This window comes from Macaca mulatta, chromosome 6 (assembly GCF_049350105.2).
Source record: "Macaca mulatta isolate MMU2019108-1 chromosome 6, T2T-MMU8v2.0, whole genome shotgun sequence".
Classification (NCBI taxonomy): Eukaryota; Metazoa; Chordata; class Mammalia; order Primates; family Cercopithecidae; genus Macaca; species Macaca mulatta.
The window spans coordinates 185,444,466-185,461,620 of record NC_133411.1 but is presented as its reverse complement, the minus strand read 5'-3'; the positions used below and the strand labels follow the sequence as shown (position 1 = coordinate 185,461,620).

Here is a 17,155-nt window from a genome sequence, read left to right as displayed (position 1 = left end):
TTGCAGGTGAGCTGAGATCGCACTGCTGTACTCCAGCCTGGATGACAGAGCAAGACTCTGTCTCAAAAACAAACAAACAAACAAACAACAACAACAACAAAAAACTGGAAGCAAATATGCCAAAATATTAATCATTTTGGATGGTAGGAATAATGGTTATTTTTTCTTTATACTTTTCTGCAATTCTTTCTTTTCTCCTTTTTTTATTTTTTTATTTTTGAGACAGAGTCTCGCTCTGTCACCCAGGCTAGAGTTCAGTGGCACTATCTCAGCACACTGCAACCTCCGCCTTCCAGGTTCAAGCGATTCTCCTGCCTCAGCCTCCCGAGTAGCTAGGATTACAGGCATGCGCCACCACACCCATCTAATTTTTTGTATTTTTAGTATTAACGGGGTTTCATCATGTTGGCCAGGCTGGTCTCGAACTTCTGAGCTCAAGTGATCCACCTGCCTCAGCCTCCCGAAGTGCTGAGATTACTGGCGTGCGCCACCGCGCCCAGCCCTCTTTTTTCTTTTTAGAGACAGGGTCTTGCTCTGTTGACCAGGCTGCAGTGCAGTGGTGCTCACTGCAGCTTCAAACTCCCAAGCTCAGGCAATCCTCCTGGCCAGACACAGTGGCTCTTGCCTGTAATCTCAGTACTTTGGGAGGCCAAAGCGGGCGGATTACTTGAGGTCAGGAGTTCAAGACCAGCCTGGCCAACATGGTGAAACTCTGTCTCTACTAAAAATACAAAAATTAGCTGGATGTGGTGGCAGGCACCTGTAGTCCCAGCTACTCGGGAGGCTGATTCAGGAGAATGACTTGAACCTGGGAGGCAGAGGTTGCAGTGAGTGGAGATCACACCACTATACTCCAGCCTGGGTGACAGGGTGAGACTCCATCTCAGAAAAAAGAAAAAAATAAAAAATCAATTCTCCTCTTCAGCCCTCCGAGTAGCTGGTTAGTATAGGCACAAGCCACCATACTTGGCTTTTTTTTTTTTTTTTTGAGGTGGAGTTATGCTCTTGTTGCCTAGGCTGGAGTGCAATGGTGTGATCCAGGCTCACTGCAACCTCCGCCTCCCAGGTTCAAATGATTCTCCTTCCTGCCTCAGCCTCCCGATTAGCTGGGATTACAGGCATGCACCACCACGCCTGGCTAACTTTGTATTTTTAGTAGAGAAGGGGTTTCTCCATGTTGATCAGGCTGGTCTCAAACTCCCGACCTCAGGTGATCCGCCAGCCTAGGCCTCCCAGAGTGCTGGGATTATAGGCATGAGCCACCACTCCTGGCCTTACTTGGGTAATTTTAAAAAAAAGAAAAAAAATGTGTAGAGACGGGGTCTCACCATGTTGCCCAGGTTTGTCTCGAATGCCTGGGCTCGAGTGATCCTCCCACCTCAGCCTACCAAAGCACTAGATTTATAGGTGTGAGCCACCACACCTGGCTTGTCTACAACTTTTTAATAAAGCTCTGCCCTTTTTTTTTTTTTTTTTTTGAGATGGAGTCTTACTCTGTCGCGCAGGCTGGAGTATAGAGGCACAATCTTGGTTCACTGCAACCTCCGCCTCCCGGGTTCAAGCAGTTCTCTGCCTCAGCCTCCCGAATAGCTGGGATTACAGGCACCCACCAGCATACCCGGCTAATTTTTGTATTTTTAGTAGAGACAGGGTTTCACCATCTTGGCCAGGCTGGTCTTGAACTCTTGACCTCGTGATCCACTCACCTCAGCCTCCCAAAGTGCTGGGATTACAGGCGTAAACCACTGCACCCGGCCAGGTATTTCTTTTTAGCAATGAAAACAGACTTACACACCTCCCTTCTAATCCCTATGGTGACAGAAATACCTATAATCCACATCTGATAAAGCCCTTCACTGGCCCTTGGGGCAAAATGTGAATTCCTTAACCTAGTTCACACAGTCTGACCTCAAACCTGTGGGAACAGAGACAGGCGGACTTACTCTGTGTTGGGTACCAGCTGGAGAACTTTTACATTCAGAGAAGTTTTGTAAGAAGCCAATGAAGATGGTAATTAGGAGGTCACAGGTGACCATAAGAGATGGTCAGTGGAGACGAAAGTTCAATTACAGGAGGCTTAGGAGGAAGTGGAGGCTGGCTGTGTAAACCATCCTGGCAGCAACTTGTGGGTAAACTGGGATTGAAGTTTTGTAAGGGAGGGGACTCCAAACATTTTGAGAGAGAAGATGAAGAGATCCAAGTGGTTTAGAAGGGGAAGATTGTTGGTGAAGGTTCTGAGCATGGTGACAGGTGGGAGGCTGAGCACATACTCATACACTGCTGGCAGGAGGAGAAATGACTTCTCTGGACTACAGTTTGGAGATAACACAAACATTAAAAAGAAGAAAAACTGTTATCCCTTTTTGACTAAGCAGTTCTAGGATTATTATTTTTTTCTCCTGAGGAAACTAGCATGGATGTTCACATTCAGGTATGGGGATGTTTATCAATTTGCTATTTTAGAAAAGAGAAAAAAAGTTTAGCATGTCACAAGATAATTTTCATCAATATATGGTACCTCCATTTAGTGAAATGCTGTACAGCTATTTAAAAAGACACAGAAGAGGCCGGGCACGGTGGCTCACGCCTGTAATCCCAGCACTTTGGGAGGCCAACGAGGACAGATCACCTGAGGTCAGGAGTTTGAGACGAGCCTGACCAACATGGCGAAACCTCATCTCTACTAAAAATACATCTTTACTAAAAATACAAAAATTAGCTGGTCATGGTGGTGGGCACCTGTAATCCCAGCTACTTGGGAGGCTGAGGCAGGAGAATCACTTGAATCCGGGAGGCGGAGGTTGCAGTGAGCCAAGATCGCGCCACTGCACTTCAGCCTGGGCGACAGAGTGAGACTCTAAATAAATAAATAAATAAGATGCAGAAGAATGTGTGAACTTGAAGTAATACACTATTTATATTATATCCCCTTTCTGTCTCATTCTGTCACCCAGGCTAGAGTATAATTGCATGATCTTGACTCATTGCAACCTCTGCCTGCTGGGCTAAATTGATCCTCCCACCTCACCCTCTTGAGTAGCTGGGGTCACAGGCCTGTGCCACCATGCCCAGCTAATTTTTGTATTTTTTAGTAGAGTCTGGGTTTTGCCATGTTGCCCACACTGGTCTCAAACTCCTGGCCGTAAGTGATCCACCCGCCTTAGCCTCCCAAAGTACTGGAATTACAGGCATGAGCCACTGTGTCCTGATTGAAAAGTTTTTATATGCAATGAAAAGTCTAGAAAGATAAACATCAGAATATTAACAGTGGAGACCGGGCACAGTGGCTCACGCCTGTAATCCCAGCGCTTTGGGAGGCCAAGGTGGGTGGATAACTTGAGGTCAGGAGTTCGAGACCAGCCTGACCAACATAGTGAAACCCTGTCTCTACTAAAACCACAAAAAATTAGTTGGGCGTGGTGGCAGGCGCCTGTAATCCCAGCTACTCGGGAGGCTAAGGCAGGATAATCACTTGAACCCAGGAGGCAGAGGTTGCAGTGAGCCGAGATCGTGCCACTACACCCCAGCCTGGGCAACAGAGTGAGGCTTTGTCTTAAAAAAAAAAAAAAAAAAAAAAAAGAATATTAACAATGGACATTCCTGGCCAGTGTGGCATTATGAATTTTTCCTTGTCTTTTTTGTTTCTTTGCATTTTCTAAGTTTTCCTACATGAAAAGAAATTAAACTCAACCAGGAAAACAGTTGATAAACCACCCCCCTACCCCTGCAACACACACACACACACACACACGCACACGCACACGCACACGCACACGCACACAGTTTAGTAAGAACAGGCAACCTGCAACAGTGAGATCCTATTTCTACAAGACAATTTTAAAAATTAGCTGGGCATGGTGGTGCCTAGCTACTTAGGAGGCTGAGGCAGGAGCATCACTTAAGCCTAGGAGTTCGAGGCTGCAGTGAGCCATGATAATGCCACAGCACTCCAGTCTGGGTGACAGAGTAAGACCCTAACTCAAACAAAAAACGAAAAACAAAACAAATAAAAGGAGGCCGGGCGTGGTGGCTCACACCTGTAATCCCAGCACTTTGGGAGGCTGAGGCAGGCGGATCACGAGGTCAGGAGATCAAGACCATCCTGGCTAACACGGTGAAACCCCGTCTCTACTAAAAATACAAAAAATTAGCTGGGCGTGGTGGTGGATGCCTATAGTCCCAGCTACTTGGGAGGCTGAGGCAGGAGAATGGCGTGAACCCGGGAGGTGCAGCTTGCAGTGAGCTGAGATCGAGCCATTGCACTCCAGCCTGGGCGACACAGCAAGACTCTGTCTCAAAATAAATAAATAACATAAAAATAAAAAAATATAGAGGAGGAGCAGGCAAAACAATGGTGAAGAGAAGTTAGAAGAATGATCTCTGAAGGCACTATTGACTGAGCAGGCTCCCAGAGGAACTTTCCAGGGGGATGGAGGTATTCTGCATCTTGATTTTGGTGCATACATAGTTAAAAAATTATCAAGCTGTGGATTTAAAATTTGGGCATTTTACTGTTTGTAAAGTATGTTTCATTAAAAATATACATCCACAAGACAAAAGGGAAAGAGGAAGTAGGTAACATCACTAAACAACTTTTTTTTCTTTTGAGACAAGGTCTTGCTCTGTTGCCCAGGCTGGAGTGCAGTGGCACAGTCATGATCCATTGCAACCTCTACCTCCCAGGCTCAAGCCATCCTCCCACTTCAGCCTCCTGAGTAGCTGGCACCACAGGCACATGCCACCATGGCCAGCTAATTTTTCCATTTTTTATGGAGACAGGGTTTTGCCATGTTGGCCAGGCTGGTCTCAGACTCCTGAGCTCAAGCAGTCTTCCCACCTTGGCTTCCCAAAGTGCTAGGATTACAGGCGTGAGCCACCACACACAGCCCACAAAACAATTTTGAGGTGAAAAAGGAAGATAAAGTTCTGTGATGTCAATTTTTTTCAGGAGGCGTGCTCTCATAGTAATGAGCTTAGAATGAGGATGCAGGTGGGCTTGGATTTGGGAAAACTGGACATGCTGGAGCCGTTCCTATGTGGCAGTGGTGCAGGAAGTATCCTAGAGCCGGATTCAAGGAATGGCCACCAACATTCAGGGCTCCCAAGTTTGCTCTGATATATGCTGAGGTTCTCCAGCTTGAAGAGTAGGAAAGAAATCAAACAGTTGAGTTTACTTCAGAATTGTGGCAGTCAGTACTGGCTTGTGAGGGAGACAGGAATGAAGGCAAGGAGGTTCTAGTAGGAAGAACTGAGGCAACTGCAGAGGGACAGAATGGCTTTGCAAACAGATCAGGGACAGCGGGAGCTGGAGAGAGAAAGGCTGTGCTCGCAGGGAGTGGTGCTGAGGTCTTGAGGGCAAAGCAGTTCCAAGTGAGGCATGGCCCCGCTGGGAGAGGACTGGGAGGGAAGCAAGCTAACACTGACTAAGCAGCCCAATGCTCAATGCCAGGCACTCCAGTCATCAGCTCACTTAAACAGCACCCCAACTTTACAAGGATGTGCTATTGTAATATTTATGGGTGAGGAAACAGGTTCCGAGGTCAACAAATATCATTGTCAGCAAGCAGCAGAACAACTTCAAATCTAGATTTGACTCTGAAGTCTCCACCACACTTTAACACAAGTTAAATCAGAAACAGTAGAACCGGAATTTCAGGGAATCCATGTATGCAGATGTGGGAGTCATCTAGGCTGCCAGTGGAGGCAAAAATACCTGTTGTTTTGAGTCAGACTTTCAATAAACATAAAAATAAAAAAGGAAAAAAAATATCAGTTGCCAACTTCTGGAGAATGGCTAGTAATAGCAAGCAGAACAGGACAAAGTCGTACAAGCAGATGGCATGCTCTTCAGCACTGTCCTTCAAGACCACGCACCAAAGTGGCAGAAAAGAAATACAGATCCTGGCCGGTGGCTCACGCTTGTAACCCTAGCACTTTGGGAGGCTGAGGCTGGTGGATCACAAGGTCAAGGGATTGAGACCATCCTGGCCAACATGGTGAAACCCTATCTCTACTAAAAATACAAAAATTAGTTGAGCGTGGTGGCATGCGCCTGTAGTCCCAGCTACTCGGGAGGCTGAGGCAGGAGAATTACTTGAACCCGGCAGGTGGAGGTTGCAGTGAGGTGAGATCATGCCACTGCCCTCTGGCCTGGGCAACACAGTGAGACTCCATCTTAAAAAAAAAAAAAAAAAAAAAAAGGAAAGAAATGCAGATCCTGCCTCCTGGTGTCAAGATTCATGGGAAAATTAGCGACCTTTGCTTAAGGGTTTTTTCAAGTGGCATCATCAAGGGAAAACCAGGTTTCAGTTAAAGGGGAAGAAACCTGGGAGTTTTGGGGCATCACTCTGTTAGCGAGGACAGACAGTGCAGTGGCCAAGCTTATAGGAGTGAGGGACCCTGGGGGCCCAAGGCTCCATCAGGGTAAAAGTGCACATGGAGCTCTGCCTGCCACGCCAGAGAGAGGTGTGAAGAAAAAAAATGCCAGGCACTCAGCCACTTCTAGGGTAAATCTTCAGTAGTAAGCTACAACTGTTTTGAAAACAGCAACAGGAGGTATTCCAAACACCTACTACGTGCCAGGCGTTCTGCAACAGCAATTCATTTCAACTTCACAGCAACGCCACAATCAACCCTATTTTACAGATGAAAAGTAGGTCTACGGAGTTAAAGCCAGTCACTTGGCCATGGTCATGGCCAGAGCCAGGATTTAAAACCAAATGTTGGCTGGGTGCAGTGGCTCACACCTGTAATCCCAGCACTTTGGGAGGCTGAGGCAGGCAGATCACTTGAGGTCAGAGGATCGAAACCAGCCTAGCCAAATGGTGAAACTCCATCTCTACTAAAATTACAAAAATTAGCCAGGTGTGGTGGCACATGCCTGTAATCCTAGCTACTCGGGAGGATAAGGCAGGAGAATTGCTTGAACCCGGGAGGCAAAGGTTGCAGTGAGCCGAGATTGTACCACTGCACTCCAGCCTGGGCGATGGAGCAAAGACTCCATCTCAAAAAAAAAAAAAAAAAAAAAGTGTAATCTGGCATTGGAGTGTTGAGTCCTCTGATTCTGTTCTCTGATAGCAAAACTTTATGGGGTTTTTTTGGGATAGAGTTTCATTCCTGTTGCTCAGGCTGGAGTGCAATGGTGCAACCTTGGCTCACTGCAACCTCTGCCTCCTGGGTTCAAGCAATTCTCCTGCCTCAGCCTCCCAAGTAGCTGGGATTATAGGCATGCACCACCACGCCCAGCTAAAACTTTTATACTTAGTTTATTTTTTTGAGACAGAGTCTCACTCTGTCACCCAGGCTGGAGTGCAGTGGTGAGATCTCGGCTCACTGCAACCTCTGCCTCCTGGGTTCAAGCGATTGCCTCTTGAGTAGCTGGGACTACAGGCATGTGTCACCACGCCCGGGTAATTTTTTTTATTTTTTAGTGGAGATAGGGTTTCACCATGTTGGCTAGGCTGGTCTGGAACTCCTGACCTCAGGTGATCTGCCCGCCTCAGCCTCCCAAAGTGCTAGGATTACAGTCGTTAACCACCACAATTGATTTTAAGTTTCAAAATCAATTGTGAAATGTTTTAGTGGCTTCTCACCTTATGTAAATAAACTCTTGCACACTTATTAAACTGAGCAATAGAATTCTAGTTTACACTTAATGCACATTAAAAAAATGAGGGTCCCAAATCTTTGGCTAGGAACAGGGGGACAACTCTGAAGGTACCAAGAATCTGTATCCACAAAAGTGAGTATCTGCACAGGAGAAAGGCAGAGAACTGAGGCTTAAATTCCCTCTCAGAAATGAAAACATGAGGCTGGGTGCAGTGGCTTATGCCTGTAATTCCAGCACTTTGGGAACCTGAGGCGGGCGGATCACGAAGTCAGCAGTTCGAGACTAGCCTGGCCAACATGGTGAAACCCCATCTCTACTAAAAATACAAAAATTAGCCAGGAGTGGTGTCGCGTGCCTGTAATCCCAGCTAGTCGGGAACCTGAGGCAGGAGAATCGCTTGAAACCGGGAGGCGGAGGTTGCAGTGAGCTGAGACCATGCCACTGCACTCCAGCCTGGGCAACAGAGCCAGACTCTATTAAAAAAAAAAAAAGTGGCCGGGCGCGGTGGTTTACGCAGGTAATCCCAGCACTTTGGGAGGCCGAAGCGGGCGGATCACGAGGTCAGGAGATCGAGACCATCCTGGCTAACACGGTGAAACCTCGTCTCTACTAAAAATACAAAAAATTAGCCGGGGGTGGTGGCGGACGCCTGTGGTCCCAGCTACTCGGGAGGCTGAGGCAGGAGAGTGGCGTGAACCCGGGAGGTGGAGCTTGCAGTGAGCCGAGATCGTGACACTGCACTCCAGCCTGGGCGACAGAGCAAGACTCCGTCTCAAAAAATAAATAAAAAATAAAAACATGAGCAAAAGTACCTAGGAGAATGCCAATCATCCAGAATCTGTAAGATAAGAAGAGGCTTTTTTTCTTTTTTTTTGAGACGGAGTCTCGCTCTGTCCCCCAGGCTGGAGTGCAGCGGCCGCATCTCAGCTCACTGCAAGCTCCGCCTCCCGGGTTCACGCCATTCTCCCGCCTCAGCCTCCGAGTAGCTGGGACTACAGGCGCCCGCCACCTCGCCCGGCTAGTTTTTTGTATTTTTTTAGTAGAGACGGGGTTTCACCGTGTTAGCCAGGATGGTCTCGATCTCCTGACCTCGTGATCTGCCCGTCTCGGCCTCCCAAAGTGCTGGGATTACAGGCTTGAGCCACCGCACACCGCCAGAAGAGGCTTCTTCTAGCCACTGCTTTGCAAGGACACAAGTTGGTTCCAACAGAAGTGACAAATTCCTTAAGAAAGTAAGTTACTGCAAGAAAATACAAAATACACTCCCATAGAAGGGGAAGAAACACTTAATGACATCTTTGTATCAAGAGCCTCATATACATTTACTTGATTGAATCTATAAACCTATTCTGAGGTGAATGGCATTATCTTCATTTATAGTTGGGGAAATTCAAGTTCAGGGAAGCTACAGAAATTGCCCGAGGTTGCAAACCTGAGAAACCAGAGCCCAAATCTGAACCCAGGCCTGTCTGCTCTCTCTCCATCATACTAAGTTGCTATTTTTCCACAGGGATACAACAGAAAAGACCTAACTCCATCCTTCTCTTTGACTCTCCCTTCCTTGGCAATGCCACACCATGCTGTTCCTTTCCGGTGTTTTTCAACCTCTCCTTCAGACATAGAAAATTATCTACCACATCTGTCCTACACAGAAAGACCCACAGCGTGTTATGAAATTTTTGTTATAAAACATTTAATGTTAACCTACAATACAATGTAAACTTTTATGAAAAAAATTTAAAGTACACTAGATTTCTTCAGTAAATTATCACATGACTATTCAGGCGCAGTACAAGTTGGGGCACTGCATCCTTTGTGGATGGATTTCCGTTGCTGCGTTCCTCACAAGTCCTAAAAAACCAGTTGTAGAGTGGAGCTCCTTGTTCAAGCACCAGATGATGATGCCCCTGATTTTGCATTCTGGGGGTTATCGCTCCTTCTCAGTCATTTTCTGAAACTCTTTGCTTGGCCTTGGCACCATTAGCAATTTTCACAACTGCTCAGTTGAAGGTTCTAGGTTCTTTTTAGCTTAGTTTTTAAAAGGTAAGTGTTATCCTCTGGCCATCTCTTATTCAAATATCATGGCGGAGGCAAGCAAGGAGAAAGAAGTATTTGCTAGAGGAAATTCTGCAGAAGTGGAAGAAAAGATCAGAAGGGCTCCACGGAGGGTATAAATATTCAACGGACTCCAATCGGGTGTCTGCTCGGTCACTTCCCATGGCTATTCAGCTGAATCTACAACTGCAGTCTTCGGAGTGCAGAACAAAACTTGAAACAAGTGCTTTTAGTTGATCGCTTGCCATTTGGAAACAACAGCTGAAATATCCCAGAGGTGATGTGGAAACAAGAGCAAATGCTTGCAGATCATCGGCTTCTCAGTGTCTTCTCCCTTGCAGGTCCCGTCAAAATCCCAAAAGCCCTTAGGAGTGACACAGATTGTACTGGCATTAAGTGACAGAATGTGCAGCCTGTGTTTGACTTAGGAGGAAAGGAAATGGCATGTAGGCAGCAGCACTAGGGTCAGCAAGAAGACCGGTCTAGGGTCTCAGTAAAGCAGAACTGTTTCAAATGGGACTAGACAGGGGCATGTGCTTCTGGTGAAGCCTCTTGAAACCTGAAGTAAATGGGTAGGCCACCCCAACAGTTGTACTGACGTGAAGGAGACCCTTCTTAATATTCTGGCAGCTGACTTCCTTCACTGTTATCAAAAGGCAAGAGGCATAAAGTGCACACTGTAGAGTAAGATGAGACTGAATTATGACGGAAAAAAATCGTAACTTCCCCGAAGAGGTGTGGACAAGATACCTATATAGTGTACCTAGCCTCACAAAGGTTCTTAATACCCTCCTGTGTGCTGCCAGGGAAAACCTGTGAATTCCAGACGGGGAGGAAGGCTCTGACTTCAGTGGGAAAATGCCTCGGCATGGTTGTCGGCAGGAAAGTTGCACGTAAGGTTATCCTCAAGTGGAGAACATGGGTTATCCTGCTGTTCAGTCCAGATACACTTCATTGACAATAGTCAGATGGTGAGTCCCACTCGTCTGGCCTTGGGAGAGCAGAAAACCAAGTGGAAGAACAACAGGTAGCCAGGGACAGAGTTAAATTTTCCGAGAGATGGTGTTCTAGACAGCTACGCCAAGGCCACTGGCAATTTCTCAGGCTCTCCAGGTTAATTTCTGTGGGGTGCCTTACTCTGTCATATGGGATTTACCCCCAACAACTCAGGACTGCAGTGGATAGTAACCATATAATTGCTACCAAAAACAGTGGTCCTTAGGTTTTAGTTAAGCAAGAGAGAAAGCCTTGAGACTACAACTCTAGCAAGTTATGCTTTATGTTGATCTGAACCCCCGTCCTCACAGCATACTAGGAACTGCAGTAACGTCAGTTGGTTGCAGTGGTACAAGCCTGCACCAGTCTAGCTACAGAACACTTTGGAATACTTGTCAGAGCGCACTGGCATCTGTTAATACATGGCCTGACCCATGTACCCATTACCATAAACTGAACCACAGACGAGATATCCAGAGGTTAAAAAAAACCCTATTACTTCAACAGAGCAATAGAGAGAAAGGATAAAAGCTGCCTCCAGAAGGTGGCTGCATCAGAAACGAAAATGTGCCTTCCAAGAGATTACACAGGCTGGGAGTTCTGTCTTGGCTCCCTTCAAGGCCTCTGGTGCTTTCTATCCTTAAAACAATAATACACTTCCACTGAGACAGGCAGGGCACTCTCCTGTGGTTCTGCTGGCTCCACCACAGGCCCTGCTAGTCCTTTGGAAAGGCACCAGGCTTGGCAATTCAGGAAAGCCCAGGGCTGGGAGGAGCAGCATGCACATGTCAGAAGAGGAATGAAGAGCTGCTATCCTTTGGTTCGGACCCCATAACCACCACCTGGTACAGACTCCAAGGAAAAGCTGCAGTTGTGTGTAAAGATGAGTTCCACCACATACATAGGTGTATCTACATATACAGCCTTTGCAGGGTCACAGACCCAGATTTCCTCCTACTGCTCCAAGTAGGGTGCACAGGTGGTAAGAAAGGACAGCAAGAGCTGGACCAAAAAGAATGACCTCTCTGGGAACATGAGAGGGACAATGGCAGAAATAAGCACAAACCAGCCCAGGGCACTTTTATTACACTATTGTGGGCTAAGGAGCCCAGGGCATAAACTCATGGGTTTAAAGAATTGGCTCTTTATCAAATAAAGGAAAAAAAAATACACCTATGTCAGCCTCATTCCTTTGGTCATTACAAAACAGAAACAAAAGTTATTGAAAAATTGTGGGCAGTTCAAGGAACATCTCTGCTTCTCTGCTTTCTCTTCCCTCTCTTCCCCAGAGGCAGGAGAAGCAAGTCCTCAGGAGATGCTGCAAGTAGCTGGTTGATGGAGGTTTTTCACTTTTATTTTCCATAAAAGCAAGAATGAATGAGAACTAGTGGGAATGTCCCCTTCCCAGCTGGGATGATGGATGGGTTGAAGGTGAAGAGTCTCTGTTCACTGGAAGGTGCGTGCACAGAGGCCATAGGAAGGGTGGGCTTGCCGAGTGGGTACGTTTGTTGCTAACCTTGCGCGCACACACACAGGTTGTGACTCTTGCGGGCAGCATGGTTTCTGATCCTTCCTAAGGATGCAGCAGTCTTTTAAAAAAAATATTGTATTATAATAATAATAATAATATGAATTTCTCTCTCTCTCTCTCTTTTTTTTTTTTCTGCTTTGTTGTCGTCGTTTTCTTTTTTCCCTATTTCATTTAGGGACTGGGGTAGGAGGGGAGAGGAAGAAAAAAATGTCATTCGTCAGTTAGGTCCTGAACAAAAAGAACTTCTGTGTGGCTGAGTCCGGCTTCCTGTAGCGTAGGGGGATTGGGCCACTCCTCTGAAGGGATGCAGGGCAGCACTCGCCTGGGAAAATTGGCTTCAATCTGAAACTTTTCAGGGCTTTCCTTCAAGGAGAATAAGAAGTCGTGGATTACCTGCAGAGGTCATATAGAAGAAGGGCGGTGAGAAAAAGAGAAACACACACACACACACACACACACACACACACAACTCTGAAGTCAAATATCCCCCAACTCTCCCCAGGATGACTCTATATGAAAGAATCACATGACACTGGAATTCTAGATCTTTTCATTCCCCACAGCATATGCATGGGGCAGCCCTTTTAAAAGAAATCACACAAACCCAACACTAGTCCTACTCTGAATTCATCTGTCTCTTCTGTGACGTGTCTGATAAAATGCTAACTTAGAAATCATCACAAAGTTACAGAAAAGTTGGAAGTATAGGACACAGAATTTTTTTCTTTAAATCAGTTGAGAGGCCGGGCGCGGTGGCTCAAGCCTGTAATCCCAGCACTGTGGGAGGCCGAGATGGGCGGATCACGAGGTCAGGAGATCGAGACCATCCTGGCTAACACGGTGAAACCCCGTCTCTACTAAAAAATACAAAAAACTAGCCGGGCGCGGTGGCGGGCGCCTGTAGTCCCAGCTACTCGGGAGGCTGAGGCAGGAGAATGGCGTGAACCCGGGAGGCGGAGCTTGCAGTGAGCTGAGATCCGGCCACTGCACTCCAGCCTGGGCGGCAGAGCGAGACTCCGTCTCAAAAAAAAAAAAAAAAAAAAATCAGTTGAGAGTGAAGTGCCAACTGTAAGACACATGGCCTCAAGTATTCTGAGGTGATCACAGACTCACAGGACAATCTTCTATATAACCACAACTTGGCTCTCAAAATCAGGAAATGTAACTGACACATTATTTCTATAATATAATATATTATCATTCAGACCCTATTCAAGTTTTGCCAATTATCTTTTACATAATAGCAAAAGGATACAGTTTTTTGTTTTTTTTTTTTTTTTTTTGAGACGGAGTCTCACTTCTGTCGCCCAGGCTGGAGTGCAGTGGCACGATCTCAGTGCAAGCTCCGCCTCCCAGGTTCACGCCATTCTCCTGCCTCAGCCTCCCGAGTAGCTGGGACTACAGGCACCTGCCACTATGCCCGGCTAATTTTTTTGTATTTTTAGTAGAGACGGGGTTTCACCGTGTTAGTCAGGATGGTCTCGATCTTCTGACCTCGTGATCTGCCTGTCTTGGCCTCCCAAAGTGCAGGGATTACAGGCATGAGCCACTGCACCCAGCCAAGGATCCAGTTTTAAGCCCATCAATCAACGTGTGGATAAAGAAACTGTAGTATATATATATACACGATGGAATACTTCTCAGTCATAAAAAGGAATGAATTAACGGCATTCACAGCGACCTTGATGAAAGTGGACACTATTATTCTAAGTGAAGTAACTAGAAATGGAAAACCAAACATTGTATGTCCTCACTGATATGTGGGAGCTAAGCTATGAGGATGCAAAGGCAAAAGAATGATACAAGGGACTTTGGGGACTTGGGGGAAAGAGTGGGAAGGGGCGAGGGATAAAAGACTACAAATAGGGTATAGTGTATACTGCTTGGGTGATGGGTGCACCAAAATCTCACAAATCCCACTAAACAACTTCCTCATGTAACAAAACACCACCTGTTCCCCAATAACCTATGGACAAAAAAATACAATAAAATAAACATGTTGCACCTCATATGAATCTCCTCTCTGTGGGAATGCCCTCCTTACCCTGCTCTGGCTCTGACAAGGTACAGGTAAAATCCTCAGTGAGAAGGGAGGCAGTATCAGGAGAGTCCATGATGCTAAAATTTAAACTGTGTGTGAGATGCCCCACAGGCCACTGCCATCTCTCCCTCTCTCTGCTCTGTGGCCCCTCCATCTAGCATTCTACTTCTAACAACAATTCTGCCAGCCTCTTTCAGATCAACCCCAAAGATGACGAACGTGTCATTCAAGTTATTTTTCCTTTTTGGGAGGAATCTATTCTTATTTTCTTTTTGATACACCTCTCACAATGATGAATTCTCTGGGTTTTATTTCCCTCTGTGTAAAGCAGCCCTTTATTTCTTAAACTTAGCTCTTTAGGGACTTCCCCCCCACCCGACAGGTCTCACTCTGTCACCCAGGCTGGAGTGCAGTGGCACAAACACAACTCACTGCAGCCTCGACCTCTCGGGTTCAAGCAATCCCCCTGTCTCAGCCTCCCAAGTAAGTGGGATCACACATGTGCAACACCATGCCTGGTTAGTTTTTAAAAATTTTTGTAGAGACAGTCTTGTCATGTTGCCCTCCTGAGGGATTTTTAAAGGGCTATAATCCAGAATTTAAGCAGTAAATCCATGTTCCTCTTATCTAATCCATTCCTGATTTTATAAACTTCTCATATTTTAGTCTATCAGCCCCACTCATTTTCAGTTTCCTTCTCTCTTTGCAATTCCCACTAACGTTCACTCTTTCTTAAGATGCATCAATTAGACTTACACCAAGTATTCTTGATATGAAACCAATATGGGTTTGATACAAGAGTGAAAAAAAAAAAAACTTTTTTTTTTTTTTTTTGAGATGGAGTCTTGCTTTGTTGCCCAGGCTGGAGTGCAGTGGGAGGGTCTCGGCTCACTGCAACTTCTGCCTCCCGGGCTCTAGCGATTTTCCTGCCTCAGCCTCCCGAGCAGCTGGGACTACAGGCGCGTTTCGCCATGCCTGGCTAATTTTTTTGTATTTTTCGTAGAGATGGGGTTTCACCATGTTGGCCAGGCTGGTCTCGAACTCCTGACCTCGTGATCCACCCACCTTGGCCTCCCAAAGTGCTGGGACTACTGGCATGGGCCACCTAGCCTGGCCAGAGACAGGGTTTCATCAGGCTTGTCTCGAACTCCTGACCTCAGGTGACCCACCCACCTCGGCCTCCCAAAGTGCTGAGATTACAGGTGTGAACAACCATGCCCGGTCAAAAAAATACTTTCTGATTCCTTTTTAATCACTGCTTGAGAATACCTGGTACAAACTTGGCTTTTGTTTTTCTTTTTTTTTTGAGATGGAATCTCACTCTGTCATCCAGGCTGGAGTACAGTGGCATGATCTCGGCTCACTGCAACCTCTGCTTCCCAGGTTCAAGCCATTCTCCTGTCTCAGCCTCCGGAGTAGCTGGGATTACAGGTGCATGTCACCACGCCCGGCTAATTTTTGTATTTTCAATAGAGATGGGGTTTCACCATGTTGGCTAGGCTGGTCTTGAACTCCTGGCCTTAAGTGATCCACCGCCTTGGCATCCCAAAGTGCTAGTATTACAGGCATGAGTCACCGCACCCGGCTGGCATTTTTTATTTACTAATGGCAAAGGGTTGATAACCATCAGGAAACAGATTATATTACTACCAGAGGTCCCTTTCGGTTTGCAATGGACAGAAAAATTAGTTCTGGGCTTTGGATCTCTTATACATTTGTTTAAAACAAAGTCAGTTGCCTCTTTTATGACCACTCATGGGACCTGGCGATTGTTCTGCAGCGTATCCCTCTTATCTTGGCATTTCACTACTTTCCAGAGCTGAGCATTACCCACAAATCTGTCACTCCTCGAGATTATTTACAAAGGACCAAGTTCACAGGAAGATGATACAAGGCCTTTTTTTTTTGAGACAGAATTTTGCTCTGTTCACTCAGGCTGGAGTGCAATGGCACTATCTCTGTTCATTGCAACCTCCGCCTCCTGGGTTCAAGCGACTCTACAGCGTCAGCCTCCTGAATAGCTGGGATTACAGGCCTGTGCCGCCACGCCTGGCTAATTTTTGTATTTTTAGTAGAGATGGGGTTTCACCATGTTGGCCAGGCTGGTCTCAAACTCCTGAACTCAGGTGATCCACCCACCTCGGCCTCCCAAAGTGCTGGGATTACAGGCATGAGCCACCGCGCCTGGCCGACACAAAGTCTTTAAGGGTACTAAAAAACACTATAGCATTATTAGGTTTTATGTAATTATCTCTGTGAATGTTAAATTCCAGGCCGGCACTATCAGGGCACTGCTACTTTACACCTTTTTCCATCTCTAAGCCCCATTTATGAGCAAACATTTCTCTTAGACTCATCTCAGGTGGCCATGATACTCTTTTTTAAAAAACAGCTTTTAGTGAGGAACTCATTTAAAAGTCTTCAAGGATCAATGAAGACTTTTAAATGAATGAATGGCTGGTTCCCTTCTGGCTGTAAGCCTATTCTGTTCCACAGTTCTAACAAATTTTTCCTCCAAAACTCTCAGGAGAGTAAATTTTTGTTAAGTTTTTCATTCTTTTTTTTTTTTTTTTTTTTTTGAGCCAGAGTTTCACACTTGTTGCCCAGGCTGGAGTGCAATTATAGGCGTGAGCTACGGCACCTGGCCTAGGTTTTTCATATATAGTTTTATCAGAATTTTTGGGGTAGAAATTCCATGTAGTTTGTGTGTACAATAGCAAAATTGCTAGTGAACATGAAAGCTAAACTACATATACAAACCCATAGTTAAGAAACGGGACACCAGGGGAAGAAAATTAACACTAATTAACCACCTACTACATGGTGGATACTGTGTGAGGCACATCCATGTTATCTCAATTTAAAAATCCAAAGTTAGAGACATGTGGCTGAGTGCAGTGGCTCACACCTGTAATCCCAGCAC

At 46.1% G+C, this 17,155-nt stretch overlaps 1 protein-coding gene across 2 annotated transcripts in view; it reads right to left on the bottom strand.

Annotated features, from left to right (window-relative positions):
• Positions 1–9,285: 9,285 nt before the first annotated feature.
• Positions 9,286–17,155, bottom strand: part of FAF2 (Fas associated factor family member 2) — a 64,505-nt gene continuing 56,635 nt past the window's right edge. The window contains exon 11 of one of the 2 annotated variants that reach the window (XM_078003942.1): positions 9,286–12,584. In XM_078003942.1, the coding sequence (XP_077860068.1) occupies positions 12,402–12,584 (183 nt within the window). In that variant the 3' untranslated portion in view covers positions 9,286–12,401. The remainder of the gene's footprint in view (positions 12,585–17,155) is intronic. The other variant, NM_001260898.1, reaches the window with a different exon arrangement.